The sequence below is a fragment of the Thalassophryne amazonica genome, chromosome 8, assembly GCF_902500255.1.
Source record: "Thalassophryne amazonica chromosome 8, fThaAma1.1, whole genome shotgun sequence".
Lineage (NCBI taxonomy): Eukaryota > Metazoa > Chordata > Actinopteri > Batrachoidiformes > Batrachoididae > Thalassophryne > Thalassophryne amazonica.
Window position 1 is genome coordinate 3,045,488 of NC_047110.1, and position 24,607 is coordinate 3,070,094.

A 24,607-nucleotide genomic window follows, 5' to 3' on the forward strand; every position below is an offset into this window, starting at 1 on the left:
GAAAATTCTGAATAGTATTATATCAAATAACTATCCTAAACACTTTACTTATAACAACAAAGTTGAATATAACATGAGCCAAGTAGTGAATAGTGTCAATAAATTTTTACTAATGTTGGGCCAGATGCGACAGCTGAAATTCCACACAGCCCATGGGAAAATTCTCAATTAATTGACAGAAATCCGCATATAATGTTTCTTGGCCCAGTAGATGAAAGGGAAATTATTAATGTATGTAGTTAGTAAATGTAAAAGTAAAAAGTCAACAGACTATAATGATGTACATATGTCTTTAGTAAAGCAAATAATTACTGAAATTGCAAAACCATTAGCATATATTTTCGGGGGTGGTGGCCAAGTGGTTAATGCACTTGGTTTCAGTACCAAGGTTCTGGGTTCAAATTCCACCCCTGCCACATTTCTCCATGTAATGTGGAGTTGCGTCAGGAAGGGCATCCAGTGTAAAACCTGCCAATTCAACATGCAGATCCACCTTGGATTTGCTGTGGCGACCCCAAGTGCAAACAAGGGAGCAGCCGAAGGAACTTACTGTTAGTTTGTATTTACAATAAATCATTTCAAACTGGAATTGTTCCTAATTGTATGAAAGTGGCAAAAGTGATACCTTTCAAATCTGGTATCAAACATCTTTTTACTAATTACAAGCCTGCGTCTCTATTGTCACAATTTTCTAAGATATTGGAAAAACTCTATAATAACAGATTTTTTATATACATATGTACAATTTTTATTTCTTTGGTTAATGGGGTAGGCATCTATAAGCTTTGCTTCTGCCTAAATCCTTTTGGCTGCTGGGTGTGGTGTTGGATTATTTTCTCTTTTCTTTCTTTGTATGTTTTGTTAATTGCATGTGTCAAAATAAATTCATTTTGATACAATTTAATATGGCGACATCTGCTGGCCAGTCTTTAGTATAGCACTTGCATGGAACAATAAAATAGGGGATGTAAAGGTTCTATGTGCATCTTGAAATTTTTGACTATATTTTCATTTAAAGACATTCATAATATACCTGTGTTTTAATATACAGTGGGGAAAATAAGCATTTGACCCTGTCAGTTTTGCAGGTTTTCCCACCTACAAAAAATGTTGAGGTCTGTATTTTTATTATAGGTTCACTTCAACTGTGAGAGACAGAATCTAAAAAAAAAAATCCAGAAAATCACATTGTATGATTTTTAAATAATTAATTTGCATTTCATTGCATGAAATAAGTATTTGATCCCCTAGAAAAACAGAGCTTAACATTTCAATCAATCAATCAATTTTTTTTTTTATATAGCGCCAAATCACAACAAACAGTTGCCCCAAGGCGCTTTATATTGTAAGGCAAGGCCATACAATAATTATGTAAAACCCCAACGATCAAAACGACCCCCTGTGAGCAAGCACTTGGCTACAGTGGGAAGGAAAAACTCCCTTTTAACAGGAAGAAACCTCCGGCAGAACCAGGCTCAGGGAGGGGCAGTCTTCTGCTGGGACTGGTTGGGGCTGAGGGAGAGAACCAGGAAAAAGACATGCTGTGGAGGGGAGCAGAGATCGATCACTAATGATTAAATGCAGACTGGTGCATACAGAGCAAAAAGAGAAAGAAACAGTGCATCATGGGAACCCCCCAGCAGTCTAAGTCTATAGCAGCATAACTAAGGGATGGTTCAGGGTCACCTGATCCAGCCCTAACTATAAGCTTTAGCAAAAAGGAAAGTTTTAAGCCTGATCTTAAAAGTAGAGAGGGTGTCTGTCTCCCTGATCTGAATTGGGAGCTGGTTCCACAGGAGAGGAGCCTGAAAGCTGAAGGCTCTGCCTCCCATTCTACTCTTACAAACCCTAGGAACTACAAGTAAGCCTGCAGTCTGAGAGCGAAGCGCTCTATTGGGGTGATATGGTACTACGAGGTCCCTAAGATAAGATGGGACCTGATTATTCAAAACCTTATAAGTAAGAAGAAGAATTTTAAATTCTATTCTAGAATTAACAGGAAGCCAATGAAGAGAGGCCAATATGGGTGAGATATGCTCTCTCCTTCTAGTCCCCGTTAGTACTCTAGCTGCAGCATTTTGAATTAACTGAAGGCTTTTTAGGGAACTTTTAGGACAACCTGATAATAATGAATTACAATAGTCCAGCCTAAAGGAAATAAATGCATGAATTAGTTTTTCAGCATCACTCTGAGACAAGAGCTTTCTAATTTTAGAGATATTGCGTAAATGCAAAAAAGCAGTCCTACATATTTGTTTAATATGCGCTTTGAATGACATATCCTGATCAAAAATGACTCCAAGATTTCTCACAGTATTACTAGAGGTCAGGGTAATGCCATCCAGAGTAAGGATCTGGTTAGACACCATGTTTCTAAGATTTGTGGGGCCAAGTACAATAACTTCAGTTTTATCTGAGTTTAAAAGCAGGAAATTAGAGGTCATCCATGTCTTTATGTCTGTAAGACAATCCTGCAGTTTAGCTAATTGGTGTGTGTCCTCTGGCTTCATGGATAGATAAAGCTGGGTATCATCTGCGTAACAATGAAAATTTAAGCAATACCGTCTAATAATACTGCCTAAGGGAAGCATGTATAAAGTGAATAAAATTGGTCCTAGCACAGAACCTTGTGGAACTCCATAATTAACTTTAGTCTGTGAAGAAGATTCCCCATTTACATGAACAAATTGTAATCTATTAGACAAATATGGTTCAAACCACCGCAGCGCAGTGCCTTTAATACCTATGAACATGCTCTAATCTCTGTAATAAAATTTTATGGTCAACAGTATCAAAAGCAGCACTGAGGTCTAACAGAACAAGCACAGAGATGAGTCCACTGTCTGAGGCCATAAGAAGATCATTTGTAACCTTCACTAATGCTGTTTCTGTACTATGATGAATTCTAAAAACTGACTGAAACTCTTCAAATAGACCATTCCTCTGCAGATGATCAGTTAGCTGTTTTACAACTACCCTTTCAAGAATTTTTGAGAGAAAAGCAAGGTTGGAGATTGGCCTATAATTAGCTAAGATAGCTGGGTCAAGTGATGGCTTTTTAAGTAATGGTTTAATTACTGCCACCTTAAAAGCCTGTGGTACATAGCCAACTAACAAAGATAGATTGATCATATTTAAGATCGAAGCATTAAATAATGGTAGGGCTTCCTTGAGCAGCCTGGTAGGAATAGGGTCTAATAAACATGTTGATGGTTTGGATGAAGTAACTAATGAAAATGACTCAGACAGAACAATCGGACAGGCCATTTGTCTGCCATTACAGAGGTCAGACGTTTCCTGTAGTTCTTGAGCAAGTTTTCACACACTGCAGCAGGGATTTTGGTCCACTCCTCCATACAGATCTTCTCTAGATCTTTCAGGTTTGGAGTTTCAGCTCCCTCCAAAGATTTTCTATTGAGTTCAGGTCTGGAGACTGGCCAGGCTTCTCCACGACCTTGAAATGCTTTTTACTGAGCCCCTCCTTAGTTGCCCTGGCTGTGTGTTTGGGGTCATTGTCATGCTGAAGATCCAGCCATGACCCATCTTCAATTCTCTTACTGAGGGAAGGAGGTTGTTTGATACATGACCCCATCCGTCCTGCCTTCAATACGGTGCAGTTGTCCTGTCCCCTTTGCAGAAGAGCACCCCCAGAGTATGATGTTTCCACCCCCATGCTTCACGGTTGGGATGGTTTTCTTGGGGTTGTTCTCATCCTCTAAACATGGTAAGTGGACTTGACTCCAAAAAGCTCTATTCTGGTCTCATCTGACCACATGACCTTCTCCCATGCCTCCTCTGGATCATCCAGATGGTCACTGGTGAACTTCAAATGGGCCTGGACATGTGCTGGCTTGAGCAGGGGGACCTTGCTGCCCTGCAGGATTTTAAACCATGACAGCATCATGTGTTACTAATGTAATCTTTTGTGACTGTGGTCCCAGCTCTCTTCAGGTCATTGACCAGGTCCTCCTGTGTAGTTCTGAGCTTTCTCAGAATCATCCTTACCCCACAAAGTGAGATCTTGCATGGAATCCCAGACAGAGGAAGACTGACAGTCATCTTGTGTTTCTTCCACTTTCTAATAAATAATCATAACAGTTGTTGTCTTCTACCAAGCTGCTTGCCTGTTGTTCTGTAGTCCATCCCAGCCTTGTGCAGGTCTACAGTTTTGTCCCTGGTGTCCTTAGACAGCTCTTTGGTCTTGGCTATGGTGGACAGGTTGGAGTGTGATTGAGTGTGTGAACAGGTGTCTTTTATACAGGTAACAAGTTGTAAGAGGTGCAATTAATACAGGTAAAGAGTGCAGAATAAGAGGACTTCTTAAAGACACATTAACAGGTCTGTGAGAGACAGAATTCTTGCTGGTTGTTAGGTGTTCAAATACTTATTTGCAGCAGTAACACAAATAAATTATAAAAAAAATCATACATTGTGATTTACTGGATTTTTTTTTTTTTTTTAGATTTTGTCTCTCACAGTTGAAGTGAACCTACGATAAAAAATACAGACCTCTACATTCTTTGTAGGTGGGAAAACCTGCAAAACTGACGGAGGGGTCAAATACTTATTTTCCTCACTGTAATTGTGTCGTCATAAAATACTGTCTGTAACAGAGATATAAATTGTGAAATTCTTGTGCACCTAGGGACTGTTATGACCATAGTTGTACAAAATGAAGGGGATTTGGGGGCTTCAAAGGCTTTTCTTTAAAAAGGAGATAATTTCAGTGTTACTGGGTTTGAGAGCCTTCCACATGCCCTAATATCTACCTGTGGTTCAAATTTCATCAAAGTCTGTGCAGTAGTTTAGATGTAATCCTGCTGACAGACAGACAAATAAATAAACAGTGAAGATTTTCCTATGCCCTGGGCAGACGTAACAAACAGTGATGGTGACAATGATGATGAAAAGCGCAGAAACCCAAACTATGCTTGAGACAGCCACAAAGACTCAGTGGGACAAGAGAGAGACGGGACAGAAACAAAGACAGACCGGCCTCTGCGGAGGACGTGGTTGGTCTGGAAGCAGGAATCATGACAGCGTCCAGTGTTAAAGTGTGAGTTATGTGATTGTATGTGTCTACATATGTGCGTCCAAAGGTGCAGTGGAAAAAGTCAAAAGAAAACAGATGTTTGACTACAGTCAAAGGCCGGCTGTCCACCGTGCACTGTGCATCAACACGTTCTCACCTCAAACCCTCTGCTGCCCTTTACTGTCCACTGTCTGCAACTCAGTGTGAGACGTGAGGCTGGAAAATCAAAATGTTCACCATCTGTACCTGACGTGCCGGTCCTGCTGACCTCTTCACCGGCGCACAGTGTAAGAAGGTGGAACAGGAGCATTTTAGTGCTCATAATGAGGTAAAATCAGTCACGAGGACATTTCAGTCAGCTGACTGTCATCATGACAAGCAAGTGTCAGGGAGAGGCTGAGTGCTTCAACAAAGACGGGCCGAGGAGAGACACTTAATCAGTGTACACACTGCCAGTACGGAGGCGACCTCAGAGTGGAGCACCATCAGGAGGAGAAGATAAATGTTTATTTATTAATATTTTTCCTGATGTTCAGTATGCTGATATTTTCTAATTATTTTGGTCAGTGTGATACGTGTGTGTGTATATACGTTTTGGAAGTCTCTCCTGTCGTAGTATTAACCCGTTACTCTTACTGTGACGGCCTGTTTGTTATCGATTCACACAATAGATTCTTACCCTGAATGTATCATTCTACAGACGGTCATTCATGAAAAATATCACTTCAGCTTGGACATGGTGTAAGTTGTATCCTGTGGCCACATTTACTTTTTAAGTCAAATGGTGCTATTTGCCGTTTTCACAATAAAACCTAGGCCACGTTGTCTCAAATCACACATTTTCAACTTAAAATGTAAATATTCTCATCCTGTCAATTGATTAAAAATTTGAATCCCAATAAATCTGATTGTCCATAATTGAGATTAATCCTAATTAGTCACACATTTATCTTCAATCCAAGCTGCTTAATTTACAGTTTTTGTTTGTTTTTTTTGTCTCACCATCCTACTTTGTTCAGAACAGTAGTAGTAAAACTAGTTTTATGATGCTGCTCTTCGTCTCCAGGCTGAAAACCGTCTCAGCCAAACTTTATTAAGTTGTTTTCTTTGAGATCGTTGATCAAATTATTGTCTCTGCACCTACAACCTTCACATCGATGTTGTCTGGGTTGGGGCTCATGCGCTCTTCTCTCACCGTGCCGTCCTCGGTTGCTGATCAAAGTACTGTAGGTGGGCTATGAGGGGAAAACTAAAAACCTTTGGAGGCAGCTTGGTGGCCAAGCTGAAGGTTCCTGGTTCAAGGCCACCTCTGCCTGCTCTCTGTGTCATGTGGAGTTGCGTCAGGAAGGGCGCCCAGCATCAGATCAACATGCAGATCTGATGTGGATCTGCTGTGAAAACCCATGTGAAAAGGGGAGGAGCCAAAAAGAACAGTTGTTGATGTTCAGTTTAGTAATAAAATGGGTTATTTAAAAATAATCATAAGTAATAAAACAATGCTGTTGGGTTTAAGTTGAAGTTTTTGTATCTTGTATAATGTTAATAATATTTTCTCCATCCAGAGGTGGGAGTGGGTGTCTTCTTCTGCAGGCCTCCCGTCCTGGACACCAGCATGGGCGCCCAAAATTTTCTGTATATTTGTTTTGTCAACTGTGTCTGTAACATGGCCCAAGCAGAGGGTCACCCCTCTGAGTCTGGTCTGCTTGAGGTTTCTTCCTCAAATCATCAGGGGGAGTTTTTCCTTACCACTGCTGCTCTGGGGGTTGGTTGGACCTTAGTTGTGTGAAGCACCTTGAGACAACTGTTCTGTGATTTACCACTATATAAATGAAAAATTAAATTAAAATTCTTAATATTGACATGCCGGCCAGCTTCATGCGGTCCTGTTCAGATCTGTCTGTGCTGAACAGCTCTGTGTGTGTGTGTGTGTGTGTGTGTGTGTGTGTGTGTGTGTGTGTGTGTGTGTGTGTGTGTGTGTGTGTGTGTGTGTGTGTGTGTGTGTGTCTCCACAGCCTCGTACCTGCCAGCGGGTTACTCGTTCCCCCCGTATGGAGGGAAGGTTCCGGTCGGGGAGGAGGGGGAGAAGCCCTCGAGGTCCAGTCCCACAGTGACGCTCCAGGCTGAGGCCAAAGCTCTGGACCTGCTGCAGCAGCACGCCAGCCAGTACAAGAGCAAATCCCCCTCCATCCAGGACGCCAAGCCTCCACACGACCGGGACAGGGAGCGGGACCGGGAGAGAGAGGGCGACCGGCCGCGGTCCTCGCCGTCCCAGCGCATCTTGCCTTCCCACCATCACCTGGCGTACCCGCTGCTCTCAGGACAGTACGACCTGTCCTACGCCTCAGGTCAGGGAAAACACAAACTTCACCCTGGCACACGTCCTTTTGTGTGACTTTGCTCCACTGGTGTGTGGGACCAGGGGCCTGTGAACAGTCCTGTGTCCCTGTAAGCTGTCTTTGTCTTCCTCACAGGCCTCTCATCCTCAGCCTTTGTTGCCAGTCAGCAAGCTTCCGCCCCATCCATGTACCCACCTGCTCGGAGGTGAGAACGGTAAGAAGGCACTGAAGACATTCAGAATACTTCCAAAGACAAAGTCCCCGAGACACTGAGAGCATAGAATCTCTGCCGTCTCAACCTGATGTTTAAAGTGATGTCACATTAATTTTCCCAAACATGCAAAATTCTACTCAGGGATCAAAAATGCTGATATCCTTTTATGGCTAAAGGCTACTGGGATTTTCTGCTAAATATTCATATATGTTTAGTGTAAAACGCTCACAGCAACTCGTTTTTGTTTGTGTTTGTTTTGTTAACCACTGTGACAGCACAGTGACTGTGGCGTAGCGCCTCACTCTGGCTCAGTGTGGAACCAATCGCTTTGTTAAATTACAGTTTGTTCTTTTCATATATTTTCTTGCGTGACTATAATGGAAGTCCCGTGAAGTCTGTGAGCACGTGCTGGAGTCGCAACACCACAGACCCACCCGCCTTGGGTCCTGGAGGGCAGCCAACGGTCTATCCTCACATCTCTAAAGTGACCGTCTGGCTGCTGCAGCCAGGTGAACCGTGGACGTCCCCCTTGGACGTCTCCAGCACTCACAGAAAAAGAAGGTATGAAAAACCTGGAACAGCACTCAGAGTATCTGTGTCCAGGCTGGCTATGATGTCCAATAGCTTCTTGGGGATCCAATGAATTTGTCCAATCAACTTAAAGAAATGCTTTGTGAAAATCAACATTAGAGCCAGACTGATATATCGGCCGGCCGATATTATCGGCAGATATAAGCCCTTTTCAAAGTACTCACTATCGGCCGAAATTTTGCCGATAATTTCTCATAAACAGAACAGTTACTGAAATAATGTTTGTGTCAGCAATGTAAAATGTCCTTGCACCGTTTGTCCAGTAGATGGAGCTCTGACTCCATTCAACTGAGAGCTGCTTACACCCCTGCTTTAATGTGTTCATCACTGGCCCCCGTAGTTCCCCATCACACTGCATTGATCGGCAAAAGCATACAAGTTTATAAGGATGTTGTTTGTAATAACTTTGCGATTACATTCACCCCACATTTCTCCCGTTTCAGTGCAACTCAGTTTGATTAACTCAGTTTATGTAGTAAGATCAGATGTATTTCACAACTCTTTTTAAGGATATGTATTTGCTAATTTCACAAAGGTTTAATTCTTGATTGCATTTTTTGAACTTGAACATTCTTCTCTGTTATAAAGTTAATCAATATGAGGACAAAGCCTCAGCTTTTAGCTCGTACCTTTTCACTTCATACAACTGCTGAAAGTCAGCCGCCTGACGTGACAGTAGGGCAGAGACATCAGCAGACATTACAACATTATAGTTAAAGTTTTCAGCAGATTCAGACTTTTGCACACATTAATGTCAATCTGTAGATCGAACCTTCATTTCTCACTCACCTTTTTGATTCAGTGAAGTCTTTAATGTCAGACTTTGTGGAAACATACTTTAAGTTATTTACCATCATAAAACATCGGACAGCTTGGTCTTTATCATGTCCCGAAAAAAAAAAAAAACTCCTGATGTTACAAAAATGTGTACTCTGTAAAATAGTTCTCATGAGTTGTAAAGAGCAATATTTCAGTCTAGAATACACTGAAAAACATCATGTTGTTCTCTGGTCTCAGCTGGTCTGCGACACTTCTTCTGTTTCTTAAAATAAAAAAGAGGTGAAAGGTCAATGGTGGTGAGCCTCTGCACACCGTCATCAGCAACCAGAGGAGCTTCTTCAGCCACAGACTGCTCCTTCCCAAGTGCAGGACCAACAGACTGAAAAACTCCTTTGTCCCACAGGCCATCAGACTGTACAACTCCTCACTCAGGGGGAGGAGGAGGAACAGGAAGACAGAGGACAGGAAGGAGAGCAACAGTAGGAGCCAGTAAACCAGGATTGATCAGTATGTCTGGTGTTTATATTGTGTATTTGTATTTTCCAAATAGTTTTTTGCTTTCACTTTTGATAATCTGTGTGCTTCTTACCCTGTGTGCTGCTATACAATGCTGCTGGAACCTCAATTTCCCTGAGGGAGTCTTCCCAAGGGATCAATAAAGTTCTGTCTTGTCTAATCTAAACAGATAGATCATTGGTTGTTTTAAACCCTTGTAGTGTGGTCAGCAACTTTGTTTCAGTCTGGGAAATGGGTATCATCCTTAAGGACAGGAAGAAAGTACGTGTTGTCCCAAACTGGAAGGTACACAGTGGCCATATGGACTGCAGCTGGGACATCCTGAGAATTCATGGAGTCCCTGAGAACTTGCTGGACATCATTGCCAGCCTGGACACCGATATTGTGAGAGCTGTGTGGGGCGAAGGCAGAGACTCTGAGTTTTTCCCCAGTGAAGACTGGTGTTTCTCAGGTATATGTTCTGGTTCCTGCGCTGTTCAGTGCTTGCATGGACTGTGTGTTGGGTCGGATTGTTGAAGCTGTGACTTTGGTACTTTCATTGGCGAGTTAATGTTTACTAACCTCCACTTCCTGGATGATGATGTGATCTTTATGGAATCAGTGGTCAACCAATTTCAAGACACTGAGCGAACAGTTGGCGTGTCTGGGTTTGGGAGTATTTGTCTGAGGTGAAATTCGGCGGTAACATTCGTGTCTCTCAGCCTTTGGAGTTGTGAGGTGTCTGGGAAATCAGAGGTGATTAGTGAAACTGATATCGAACGAAGGTCCAAGTCTAAGTGTGATCCATGTGTATGCAGTGAGCATGAACTGATCTCGGCAGGGACGTTCATGTCTCAGGGTCCTCGGGCTTTGTGACTGACAGAATCCTGAGAAGCCCTTATGGGATGATGAGGTCTCTAAAAATGGGGTTTGATGTGATGTCAATATTTTAACTGGAGCACGGAGTCTTTAATATCCTGGTGCTGGTGTGTGATTTTGAGACTTGGACCAGGGGTCTAAGGTGATGATTGCTGCCAGGTCTCTTTGGAGGATCCCTGGGTCCTGCTGGGATTACTTTGTCTCAGTCGAAGGGTTACTTCAGGAGACTTAGATGAGGAGGATCACTTGTATTGTGGTGCTTTAGTCATGTGGTGCATTGCACTGGTTGTCAGCCGGTGTCACCGACCGAACGCCCCCCTCCCCGCCAAAAAAAAAACGGGTCCACCCTGCCTTCACTGCGCATGCGTCATTTGGGACCACAGCAGCTCGTCTGAGTCTGACTGTCTGAGTCTGACGCTCTTCACCCAAAGCCATCAAAGGGATTAATGTGATTATTAAGCATCAGATGACAAAGTAAAACATCTTAAATCGTTCTAAAGGCAGTTTGAAGCAGAAACAAGGTGATACTCAGTGAACCGCGGCTGATGACGCATGAGCAGTGAAGACAGGGCGGAGCAGTTTTTAGGGGGCACCGTTCAGTCGGCGACACTGGCACACCTGTGTCCGAGCGTCATGGACCCAGCGGCTCCTCCGCGTGTTCCACCCCCAGCTGCTTTACTCTCACTGTAAATTTACACATTTGTTACTTTACAAAACAAGTCACCGTGAGCACAGATCTGTTCTCCCGCTCTGTGACTGCAGCTGACCCGCGGCTCGTCAGTGGGCCTGACGGTCTGTGGCGCCGCTAAACGTTACCATTGCATTTTGTAAAGCAGCCTGATGACGGGGATGGCCCAGCAGTTCAGCGCCCTCTAACCTTGCTTGCCTCTACTGGTGGTTGGCTCTCACTGCGGTATTGTATCACTTCCTGTTCCGGAGCACAGTGATGTTTTGCTGTATCTGTTAGCTGTTAATCTGCGTAGTTAGATTGATCTAGTTAACTAGATAACGATTTGTTTCACAGTGTAATCTTCACGTGCCTTAACTAAAGCACTCCCTCTGCTGAATCACCTCTAAATTATTTACACATTATTCACTTTGTGTGTTTTTAGGAATCTGCTAGCTTAGCGCAGCTACTAGCTCTTAGCCGGTTTAGCATGGCGGCTGCTCTGGGTGTGAAATGTTTAGTTATTCGTAGCTTTGGAGGCCAGGCTGGGCGACTTGGAGACTCGGCTCTGCACCTTGGAAAATCCTACAGCTAGCCAGGCCCCTGTAGTTGGTGCGGACCAAGGTAGATTAGCCGCCGTTAGCTGCCCCCCAGCAGATCCCGAGCAGCCGGGAAAGCAGGCCGACTGGGTGACTGTGAGGAGGAAGCGTAGTCCTAAACGGAAGCCCCCTGTACACCACCAACCCGTTCACATTTCTAACCGTTTTTCCCCACTCGGTGACACACCCGCCGAGGATCAAACTCTGGTTATTGGCAACTCTGTTTTGAGAAATGTGAAGTTAGCGACACCAGCAACCATAGTCAGTTGTCTTCCGGGGGTCAGAGCAGGTGACACTGAAGGAAATTTGAAACTGCTGGCTAAGGCTAAGCGTAAATTTGGTAAGATTGTAATTCACGTCGGCAGTAATGACACCCGGTTACGCCAATCGGAGGTCACTAAAATTAACATTGAATCGGTGTGTAACTTTGCAAAAACAATGTCGGACTCTGTAGTTTTCTCTGGGCCCCTCCCCAGTCGGACCGGGAGTGACATGTTTAGCCGCATGTTCTCCCTGAATTGCTGGCTGTCTGAGTGGTGTCCAAAAAATGAGGTGGGCTTCATAGATAATTGGCAAAGCTTCTGGGGAAAACCTGGTCTTGTTAGGAGAGATGGCATCCATCCCACTTTGGATGGAGCAGCTCTCATTTCTAGAAATCTGGCCAATTTTCTTAAATCCTCCAAACTGTGACTATCCAGGGTTGGGACCAGGAAGCAGAGTTGTAGTCTTACACACCTCTCTGCAGCTTCTCTCCCCCTGCCATCCCCCCAATACCCCATCCCCGTAGAGACGGTGCCTGCTCCCAGACCACCAACAACCAGTAAAAATCTATTTAAGCATAAAAATTCAAAAAGAAAAAATATAGCACCTTCAACTGCACCACAGATTAAAACAGTTAAATGTGGTTTATTAAACATTAGGTCTCTCTCTTCTAAGTCCCTGTTAGTAAATGATATAATAATTGATTAACATACTGATTTATTCTGCCTTACAGAAACCTGGTTACAGCAGGATGAATATTAGTTTAAATGAGTCAACACCCCCGAGTCACACTAACTGTCAGAATGCTCGTAGCGCGGGCCGAGGTGGAGGATTAGCAGCAATCTTCCACGCCAGCTTATTAATTAGTCAAAAACCCAGACAGAGCTTTAATTCATTTGAAAGCTTGACTCTTAGTCTTGTCCATCCAAATTGGAAGTCTCAAAAACCAGTTTTATTTGTTATCTATCATCCACCTGGTCGTTACTGTGAGTTTCTTTGTGATTTTTCAGACCTTTTGTCTGACTTAGTGCTTAGCTCAGATAAGATAATTATAGTGGGCGATTTTAACATCCACATAGATGCTGAGAATGACAGCCTCAACACTGCATTTAATCTATTATTACATTCAATTGGCTTCGCTCAAAATGTAAATGAGTCCAGCCACCACTTTAACCATACTTTAGATCTTGTTCTGACTTATGGTATGGAAATTGAAGACTTAACAGTATTCCCTGAAAACCCCCTTCTGTCTGATCATTTCTTAATAACATTTACATTTACTTTAATGGACTACCCAGCAGTGGGGAATAAGTTTCATTACAGTAGAAGTCTTTCAGAAAGTGCTTTAACTAGGTTTAAGGATATGATTCCTTCTTTGTTATGTTCTCCAATGCCATATACCACCACAGTGCAGAGTAGCTACCTAAACTCTGTGAGTGAGATAGATTATCTCGTCAATAGTTTTACATCCTCATTGAGCACAACTTTGGATGCTGTAGCTCCTCTGAAAAAGAGAGCCTTAAATCAGAAGTGCCTGACTCCGTGGTATAACTCACAAACTCGCATCTTAAAGCAGATAACCCGTAAGGTGGAGAGGAAATGGCGTCTCACTAATTTAGAAGATCTTCACTTAACCTGAAAAAAGTCTGTTGCTCTATAAAAAAGCCCTCCGTAAAGCTAGGACATCTTACTACTCATCACTAATGGAAGAAAATAAGAACAACCCCAGGTTTTTTTCAGCACTGTAGCCAGGCTGACAAAGAGTCAGAGCTCTATTGAGCCGAGTATTCCTTTAACTAGTAATGACTTCATGACTTTCTTTGCAAATAAAATTTTAACTATTAGAGAAAAAATTACTCATAACCATCCCAAAGACATACCTTTATGTTCAGCTGCCTTCAGTAATGCTGGTATTTGGCTAGACTCTGTCTCTCCGATTGTTCTGTCTGAGTTACTTTCATTAGTCACTTCCTCCAAACCATCAACATGTCTTATTAGACGCCATTCCTACCAGGCTGCTCAAGGAAGCCCTACCATTAATTAATGCTTTGATCTTAAATATGATCAATCTATCTTTATTAGTTGGCTATGTACCACAGACTTTTAAGGTGGCAGTAATTAAACCATTGCTTAAAAACCCATCACTTGACCCAGCTAGCTTAGCTAATTATAGGCCAATCTCCAACCTTCCATTTCTTTCAAAAATTCTTGAAAGGGTAGTTGTAAAACAGCTAACTTATTTCAAAATCAAATCAGTTTTATTTACACTCAACAAAAATATAAACGCAACACTTTTGGTTTTGCTCCCATTTTGTATGAGATGAACTCAAAGATCTAAAACTTTTTCCACATACACAATATCACCATTTCCCTCAAATATTGTTCACAAACCAGTCTAAATCTGTGATAGTGAGCACTTCTCCTTTGCTGAGATAATCCATCCCACCTCACAGGTGTGCCATATCAAGATGCTGATTAGACACCATGATTAGTGCACAGGTGTGCCTTAGACTGCCCACAATAAAAGGCCACTCTGAAAGGTGCAGTTTTATCACACAGCACAATGCCACAGATGTCGCAAGATTTGAGGGAGCGTGCAATTGACATGCTGACAGCAGGAATGTCAACCAGAGCTGTTGCTCGTGTATTGAATGTTCATTTCTCTACCGTAAGCCGTCTCCAAAGTCGTTTCAGAGAATTTGGCAGTACATCCAAGCAGCCTCACTACCGCAGACCACGTGTAACCATACCAGCCCAGGACCTCCACATCCAGCATGTTCACCTCCAAGATCGTCTGAGACCAGCCACTCGGACAGCTGCTGAAACAATCGGTTTGCATAACCAAAGAATTTCTGCACAAACTGTCAGAAACCGTCTCAGGGAAGCTCATCTGCATGCTCGTCGTCCTCATCGGGGTCTTCACCTGACTCCAGTTCGTCGTCATAACCGACTTGAGTGGGCAAATGCTCACATTCGCTGGCGTTTGGCACGTTGGAGAGGTGTTCTCTTCACGGATGATGCGAAGGAGATGTGTTGCACTGCATGAGGCAAATGGTGGTCACACCAGATACTGACTGGTATCCCCCCCCCAATAAAACAAAACTGCAACCTTTCAGAGTGGCCTTTTATTGTGGGCAGTCTAAGGCACACCTGTGCACTAATCATGGTGTCTAATCAGCATCTTGGTATGGCACACCTGTGAGGTGGATGGATTATCTCAGCAAAGGAGAAGTGCTCACTATCACAGATTTCGACTGGTTTGTGAACAATATTTGAGGGAAATGGTGATATTGTGTATGTGGAAAAAGTTTTAGATCTTTGAGTTCATCTCATACAAAATGGGAGCAAAACCAAAAGTGTTGCGTTTATATTTTTGTTGAGTATATAGCACCAAATCACAACAAACAGTTGCCCCAAGGCGCTTTATATTGTAAGGCAAGGCCATACAATAATTACGGAAAAACCCCAACGGTCAAAACGACCCCTGTGAGCAAGCACTTGGCAACAGTGGGAAGGAAAACTCCCTTTTAACAGGAAGAAACCTCCAGCAGAACCAGGCTCAGGGGCAGTCTTCTGCTGGGACTGGTTGGGGCTGAGGGAGAGAACCAGGAAAAAGACATGCTGTGGAGGGGAGCAGAGATCGATCACTAATGATTAAATGCAGAGTGGTGCATACAGAGCAAAAAGAGAAAGAAACACTCAGTGCATCATGGGAACCCCCCAGCAGTCTAAGTCTATAGCAGCATAACTAAGGGATGGTTCAGGGTCACCTGATCCAGCCCCTAACTATAAGCTTTAGCAAAAAGGAAAGTTTTAAGCCTAATCTTAAAAGTAGAGAGGGTGTCTGTCTCCCTGATCTGAATTGGGAGCTGGTTCCACAGGAGAGGAGCCTGAAAGCTGAAGGCTTTGCCTCCCATTCTACTCTTACAAACCCTAGGAACTACAAGTAAGCCTGCAGTCTGAGAGCGAAGCGCTCTATTGGGGTGATATGGTACTATGAGGTCCCTAAGATAAGATGGGACCTGATTATTCAAAACCTTATAATAATAACTTCAGTTTTATCTGAGTTTAAAAGCAGGAAATTAGAGGTCATCCATGTCTTTATGTCTGTAAGACAATCCTGCAGTTTAGCTAATTGGTGTGTGTCCTCTGGCTTCATGGATAGATAAAGCTGGGTATCATCTGCGTAACAATGAAAATTTAAGCGATGCCGTCTAATAATACTGCCTAAGGGAAACATGTATAAGTGAAATAAAATTGGTGCTAGCACAGAACCTTGTGGACTCCATAATTAACCTTAGTCTGAAGAAGATTCCCCATTTACATGAACAAATTGTAATCTATTAGATAAATATGATTCAAACCACCGCAGCGCAGTGCCTTTAATACCTATGGCATGCTCTAATCTCTGTAATAAAATTTTATGGTCACAGTATCAAAGAGCACTGAGGTTCTAACAGCACAAGCACAGAGATGAGTCCACTGTCGAGGCCAAAAGAAGATCATTTGAACCTTCATTAATGCTGTTTCTGTACTATGATGCATTCTAAAACTGACTGAAACTCTTCAAATAGACCATTCCTCTGCAGATGATCAGTTAGCTGTTTTACAACTACCCTTTCAAGAATTTTTGAGAGAAAAGGAAGGTTGGAGATTGGCCTATAATTAGCTAAGATAGCTGGGTCAAGTGATGGCTTTTTAAGTAATGGTTAATTATTGCCACCTTAAAAGCCTGTGGTACATAGCCAAACTAACAAAGATAGAGTGATCATATTTAAGATCAAAGCATTAAATAATGGTAGGGCTTCCTTGAGCAGCCTGGTAGGAATGGGGTCTAATAGACATGTTGATGGTTTGGAGGAAGTAACTAATGAAATAACTCAGACAGAACAATCGGAGAGAAAGAGTCTAACCAAATACCGGCATCACTGAAAGCAGCCAAAGATAACGATACGTCTTTGGGATGGTTATGAGTATTTTTTTCTCTAATAGTTAAAATTTTATTAGCAAAGAAGTCATGAAGTCATTACTAGTTAAAGTTAAAGGAATACTTGGCTCAATAGAGCTCTGACTCTTTGTCAGCCTGGCTACAGTGCTGAAAAGAAACCTGGGGTTTCTGTTCTTATTTCTTCAATAGGGATGAGTAGTAAGATGTCCTAGCTTTCCGGAGGGCTTTTTTATAGGCAACAGACCTCTTTTTCCAGGCTAAGTGAAGATCTTCTAAATTAGTGAGACGCCATTTCCTCTCAACTTACGGGTTATCTGCTTTAAGCTGCAGTTTGTGAGTTATACCACGGAGTCAGGCACTTCTGATTTAAAGCTCTCTTTTTCAGGAGAGCACAGCATCCAAAGTTGTCTTCAATGAGGATGTAAAACTATTGACGAGATACTCTATCTCACTTACAGAGTTTAGGTAGCTACTCTGCACTGTGTTGGTAATGGCATTAGAGAACATAAAGAAGGAATCATATTCTTAAACCTAGTTACAGCGCTTTCTGAAAGACTTCTAGTGTAATGAACACTTATTCCCCACTGCTGGTAGTCCATCAGAGTAAATGTAAATGTTATTAAGAAATGATCAGACAGAAGGGAGTTTTCAGGGAATACTGTTAAGTCTTCAATTTCCATACCATAAGTCAGAACAAGATCTAAGATATGATTAAAGTTGTGGGTGGACTCATTTACATTTTGAGCAAAGCCAGTTGAGTCTAATAATAGATTAAATGCAGTGTTGAGGTTGTCATTCTCAGCATCTGTGTGGATGTTAAAATCACCCACTATAATTATCTTATCTGAGCTAAGCAGTAAGTCAGACAAAAGGTCTGAAAATTCACAGAGAAACTCACAGTAACGACCAGGTGGACGATAGATAATAACAAATAAAACTGGTTTTTGGGACTTCCAATTTGGATGGACAAGACTAAGAGCGACCTCTAATTTCCTGCTTTTAAACTCAGATAAAACTGAAGTTATTGTACTTGGCCCCACAAATCTTAGAAACATGGTGTCTAACCAGATCCTTACTCTGGATGGCATTACCCTGACCTCTAGTAATACTGTGAGAAATCTTGGAGTCATTTTTGATCAGGATATGTCATTCAAAGCGCATATTAAACAAATATGTAGGACTGCTTTTTTGCATTTGCACAATATCTCTAAAATTAGAAAGGTCTTGTCTCAGAGTGATGCTGAAAAACTGATTCATGCATTTATTTCCTCTAGGCTGGACTGTTGTAATTCATTATTTTCAGGTTGTCCTAAAAGTTCCCTGAAAAGCCTTCAGTTAATTCAAAATGCTGCAGCTAGAGTACTGACGGGGACTAGAAGGAGAGAGCATATCTCACCAGCTCCCAATTCGGATCACGGAGACAGACACCCTCTCTACTTTTAAGATTAGGCTTAAAACTTTCCTTTTTGCTAAAGCTTATAGTTAGGGCTTTATCAGGTGACCCTGAACCATCCCTTAGTTATGCTGCTATAGACTTAGACTGCTGGGGGGTTCCCATGATGCACTGAGTGTTTCTTTCTCTTTTTGCTCTGTATGCACCACTCTGCATTTAATCATTAGTGATTGATCTCTGCTCTCTTCCACAGCATGTCTTTTTCCTGATTCTCTCCCCTCAGCCCCAACCAGTCCCAGCAGGAGACTGCCCCTCCCTGAGCCTGGTTCTGCTGAAGATTTCTTCCTGGTGGGGGGGGTTTCCTTCCCATTGTCGCCAAGTGCTTGCTCACAGGGGGTCGTTTTGACCGTTGGGGTTTTACATAATTATTGTATGGCCTTGCCTTACAATATAAAGCGCCTTGGGGCAACTGTTTGTTGTGATTTGGCGCTATATAAATAAAACTGATTTGATTTGATTTAACCACGAAACACCGACTGGACATTAGTTACAGACCCTCGGGAAGCTGTCCATTCTCAGCGGGCCGAGTGAGGACGTGGACTTGGTGGAGGGACAGTTGGGTGGCAGTCCTGTCTGACACATGCTCTCCTCTCACCTTTCTTTCAGGCACACGTGATGGCTGACCTCTGCCCTGCACGGAGTCATGTGACTGCTCCCGGACAGCAGTTTACTGGCCAGCTGCTGCTCCCCCCCCTCCCCCCACAGTACTGCAGAGACTTCGGGATGGTCAGTCCTGCTGCTTTTCCATTTGAAGCTCGCTGGCTGGTGCCAAGGCGGACCTGGCGGTCGGAGACCCTGCTGGCTGTCGTTGCTGCGCGGGACGCGGGCGTTGCTGGGTGTCTCAGAGGTGGACGGTTTGGTCAGGTCGCACTGTGGCTGTGGGAAGACGGTCATCTCTGTCCCTCTGAGGGAAGAAGCCATGTCACTTTATGGAACTCAGTCTGACTATTCTGTCAGATTGTGGCGCCACTCTGGACTGTAGTCGCGGTGACCTCTGACCTCTGTGAGAAGGAGTGACACAGTGACCCGGCCTCAGTGAGACTTCCAGCACTCGAGAAAGTTCAGCTTCACAGACAAAAAAAAAAAAAAAACACTGATGGAAGGAGGTTGAACCAATCAGACTGAGTGACAGTGTGGAAGCACTGCCTCTCTGGCTCACAGATAGGCTCCTCCTCCTCAGTGTGTAGCTGTACTGTAGTGTGTGTGTGTGTGTGTGTGTGTGTAAATATTGTACAGAGGAATTATTTTAAAGAGCCTTGTTGGATGCTGTTGGTTTCCTACTCTTCTTTTTGTCTGTATCCTCTGTTTTTCTACTGTTGTTGATCTGATAATAAACCTGTAGCTGGTGGAAGGGCACCTGAGCCTCAGCATCATTTACTGCCTCAACACAAACGCGTGTGAGTAAAAGCGTGATCGGTATGTGTAACCAAGGAGGAAAAGGTCTTTATGTTGAATAAAATGTTGTGTGTGTAGACGATGAATGTTCATGCAGTGGTTGGAATATTTACAAGTCAAGGAAAAGTCCACGTGCTGTGTAGATGGACATGTTTTTACAAACAGGTCGTGGAAGTGGTTACCAGCTTTTTTGTTGTTGTTGTTCCCCCAGTATTTTTTTCCATTACACAAATAGAAAACAAACTGTTTGTTTTCTATGACATTTAAATAGACAAGAGTCAAGGCAAAGTCCACGTGCTGTGTAGCTGGACATATTTTTACAGAAAGGTTATTGGAGTCACTCACCAGAGCCAAATGTAAGATAAGATATACTTTATTGATCTCACAGTGGAGAAATTGCGTTTACACTCCAGTTACCTCAGACAGCAACTAATCCACAATTATTGTTTACCGTAATAATGGCACACATCAGAATTAAAGACAACACATACACATTTGACATTGTTTATGTGCACTAAGTTTGAAGAAGTTCGTTATCCGAATTGAGGTGAAGGTCATGCAGCAACCCTGAGATGCGCCACCGTCAGCTTGGGGGGAGGAACGGGGACCAGCAGCAGCTAAAACTGCACCGCCCCCGCAGAAGGGGAAAGGAGTGACACGAACAGGCATCGGCATGGGGGGTGGGAGGGAGGGAATGGAGCATGCTATAGTTTGAGCAGTGAAATCACTTAACAGTGCCACTTGAACAACCAAATCCCAATTATGAATTAAGAATATTCCCAATTATGAATTAAGAATATTCATCGGCCTCTGAAATCTTCAACTTCGACTGCAAGGCGCGCATCTGCTCCAAGATGTCATCCAATTTGCATCTGAGTTCAAGAGTCATCGCAGTCTGAGAATGCACTGCCTTGCCAACTTTGTTAATTATGATGGACAAACGAGGGGCCGTGGTTCTTGATGCTGCCGTCTTGCCAATTTTCCGATAGATCAGGGCAGCACATAAGCCAAAACGTACCAGCCCTGCTACCATAAGACCAAATATGAATAAATCCTCGACAACCTCAAAGGAGAAAGGCGCCAAGCATGCCACACGCCAAGAACTCCAGGAGTCGAGAACATAACCCGCAGGATACGTTACATCTGGGCAGGTAGGATCCCCGGTCCTGACCTTCTTGTAGAAAAAATGTCAATAGCATTCAGAAACCAGCTGATCAATTCCATGGTTAATCCAATAGTAGTCCAATAGATCCAGAATCCAATTTAATTTGAGGAATTCACAGTCTGGTGAAGTAGGGACTTGAAGGTTAAAGCAGAGAGCAGAGATAAGTGAGAGTGGAGGAGATGCGACCACCCTTGTCGGAGTCCCAAGCTGATAATGTGTGGAAGTTAACCACACATAAAATTACCCAAATCATGCAATGAAGTATTTTTCTCTCCAATAGGACAAATGACCAGTGTCATGTGATATACAGTCCACCAATCAAATGATAAGGATCTATCAGTGTCAAATATATGCATATAAATTCTACAAAGGTTCAGTTTGGTCTGCGTCTGATTTCATGGAAGTATTTCATGGTCACTCGGGAGGAGCTCGGAGTCAAGCCACTGCTCCTCCACGTCGAAAGGAGCCAGCTGAGGTGGCTCAGGCATCTTTTCCGGATGCCCCCTGGACACCTCGCTGGAGAGATGTTCCGGGCATGTCTCATCAGGAGGAGGCCCCGGGGAACACCCAGGACACGCTGGAGGGACTACGTCTCGCAGCTGGCTTGGGAACGCCTTGGGGTTCCCCCAGAGGAGCTGGGGGAGGTGTGTGTGGATCGGGAGGTCTGGGCGGCTTTGCTTGAGCTGCTGCCCCCACGACCCGACTCCGGATAAAGCGGAAGAAAATGGATGGATGGATGGATGTTTCATGGTAATTTGGTTCAGTTTGTATAAATGTTACATTTCACAACTTTAAAGCTATTTGAAAACGGACACGAGCGGCTGAAGAAGGAGACGCCCACGTTACGCCCAAACCGATATTGTGAAGTATTGCGGTATTGTGAATTAGGCACAGGCGCGAAAAGACTAACGGCCCCCTGACGCACGAATTTGATGCACGCACTTACATGCAATGTGTCGTGCAGGAGAGTAAACTCATCGTTAACGGGTGTAGACTAAACATGAGAGGGGCGCCAGAGCGAACAATTGCATAAAGAGAATTTTGAAATGTTCAAAAAAATTTTCACACATAAATGTCGGGCAGCAAACGTGAAGTGATAGTAAGCGTTGCGCGATCTACTCGCCAACACTATGTGCAGCTTGTCAAGTCGAGTAAAAATTGAACAGAGCGAGTGGGTGCGTCAGCGCACAGCATCAGAGTGCAGCTTGTCTGAACAATTATAATGAGGTGTTAAATCTATCATAAACATACTTTTACAGCTGCACACAAGAAGGAAAGAACATGCAACTGTTTTACCAAGCCACAATGTAAACATGACAAATAATTACCTTTTAAGATGGCTCAAATGCTTACTCCAGCTCGTTCAGCGCGTGCGTGAGAAAAGCAGCAGCTGGAGCGCATCTCTGTGATTCCAGAAGCGATTAGAGGTATTTTCAACAGCTAACTCAGACAGGAAATGATTAATTTGCTACAAAATAATTATTTTATATACACAGCATCCAGTGCACAACACGTGGCAGACAGTGGAACAAAGCACGGTCTCTAGCTGGGAACACGGTGGGATCGTCATGACGATGTGCGTGCAAGTGCGTGGATCAAAGTCGTTTAAGTGTCAGGGCACCTTAACCTTGTCCTGAAGCTCACTCCGTTGGTGGGTAGCCAACCAGGAGGTCGTGTTGTCAGGAATGAAGTCTTGGACCCGCAGTTGATGGGGACTGGAGGTCCTCTTTAGGGTCAGTTCAAAGACCCAGCGTGACCCACGGGAGTCTGTCCACCCAGCTGCTGTGTGTTAAGCTATCCCGCAGAGAAGGTTGAAAGTGCTCACACCGTCCATTAACTTAGGGGTGATAGGCAGTGGTCCATTGGAGCTTCACACCCAAGCTGTCTGCAATTGCATTCCAGAGCTCTGACGTAAACTGTAAGCACCTGTCAAAAGAGAGGTCAGATGGAGTGCCAAATCGGGTGACCCAGGTGCTGATGAATGCCTGGGCCATCTTAGCTGTTGTTGCAGCCATCAACGGAACAGCGTTCGGCCATTGGGTGGTCCTATCTACCATTGTAAGGAAGTGTGTGAAACCCAGGGAGGAGGATAGGGGGCCTATGAGGTCCACATTAACGTGATGGTCTAACGGGAAGTGATGGTCTAGCAGTTACGCAGTGGGCTTCAGACCAGAGGATTCTCGGTCCAAACCCCAGTCTGGCTGGACCATCACTACAGACCCTTGGGCAAGGTCCTTAATCCCCAAGTTGCTCCAGGTGTGTAGTGAGTGCCTTGCATGGCAGCACCCTGACATCAATGTGTGAGTGTGAAAGGATGAATGCAAGGCATCATTGTAAAGAGCTTTGAGCTTCTGATATAGATAAAATGATAGATATAGATATAAATGTAGTCCATTTACCACTGAATCTCTGTTCAGGTACAGTGAAGTGAGGTAGGGAAGCTTTGGAGTGGCAGTGGATCTTGGGGTGCTGACACTTGCCAGAGGAGCCCGCTCAGTCTCTAGTGTCCTGGTTGAGCCCGTGTCAGACTTGGCTGCCACCAACTTTTTTTTTTTTCTCCTGGGTAGAAAAGCTGTGCACAGCCTCAAAAAATGTTGTTTAAATGCAGCTGGGATAACGGGCAGTGGCTGTCCTGTGGGGATGTTGCAGAGCAGGCTGGTATCACCAGTGGCTCCAGACATGAGTGCCTGCACCTCTGGATCGGTGGTCTGATCAGATGCCATGAGGGTGTAGTCCAGCCCAAGGTAGACAGTGGCTGCAGTAACTCCAGAAGGGCAGTCCACGATGAAGTTAGCCTTGCCTGCAACACGCTGTATGTCACTCTGTGGTGAACTCTGGGATATAACAGAACTGTCATTGTCGGACCAGGGTTCAGACACTTTAGTCATGGCAAAAGTCAACAGTTTGTGATAGACGAAAGCTGTAATTCGCTGGCCCTACAGCAGTGTGTGGAAGTGTCGAACAACAAGGTGAAGGGCAAGCAGCCCACGGTCAAAAGTGCTATACTAGCACTCACTGGGGTGTAACTGGCGACTAAAGAAAGCAAGCGGTTGCCAGGCACCGTTCACGCACTGCTCGTGCACTGTGCCCACAGTATTGTCCGATGCATCCATGGTAATGGCTCTGGGGGCCTCTGGTGAAGAATGAGCCAGCATCATCGCTGCAGCTAAGGCGGCATTGGCATCTGTGTATGCTGTGTCTCTCAGCGGACCATTCCACCAGGTGCTTGAGTGCTTTCCCCTTCAGGACCTCATACAGGGATGCATAACCATGACGGCTTTGGGAATGAAGCAGTGGTAAAAGTTAAACATTCCCAAAAACTCCTGTAGGGCCTGTACTGTCACTGCCCATGGAAAGGTTAAGACAGTGTCCACTTTAGACAGATAGACGTGCCACAGGCCCATCCTTGGTGACTCTGTGTCCCAGGAAGTCAATTGTGGTCAAACCAAACTGGGTTTGACCACAACTGACTTAGCTGGGTTGATGATCAACCCATGCTGGCTGAGGCATTCAAACAGTATCCGCAGGTGGGACAAGTGTTCTGTTTGGGAAGAACTGGCTACAAGGATGTCATCCAGGTATACAAACAGGAAAGGCAGGTCACTTAGCACAGAGTCCATGAGGTGCTGGATAGACTGGGTAGTGTACTTAAGGCCAAACGGCATTCTCAGGAACACACAGTCCAAAAGGCGTGCTCACTGCTGTTATAGGGACATCCAGCGGGTGGACAGATACGTGGTGGTATCCATTAACAAGATCCACCTGCGACAAGATGACCGTACCTGCCAAGTG

At 44.0% G+C, this 24,607-nt stretch overlaps 1 protein-coding gene across 3 annotated transcripts in view; it reads left to right on the forward strand.

Moving 5' to 3' along the window:
- Positions 1-19,106, forward strand: part of znf609a (zinc finger protein 609a) — a 68,491-nt gene extending 49,385 nt beyond the window's left edge. For 2 of the 3 annotated variants that reach the window (XM_034175681.1, XM_034175683.1), the window contains 4 exons: positions 7,045-7,377; positions 7,504-7,582; positions 18,862-18,909; positions 18,948-18,963. In XM_034175681.1, the coding sequence (XP_034031572.1) occupies positions 7,045-7,377; positions 7,504-7,577 (407 nt within the window). In that variant the 3' untranslated portion in view covers positions 7,578-7,582; positions 18,862-18,909; positions 18,948-18,963. Of the gene's footprint in view, positions 1-7,044; positions 7,378-7,503; positions 7,583-18,859; positions 18,913-18,947 lie in introns of all 3 variants that reach the window. The other variant, XM_034175682.1, reaches the window with a different exon arrangement.
- The last annotated feature ends 5,501 nt before the right edge of the window (positions 19,107-24,607 follow it).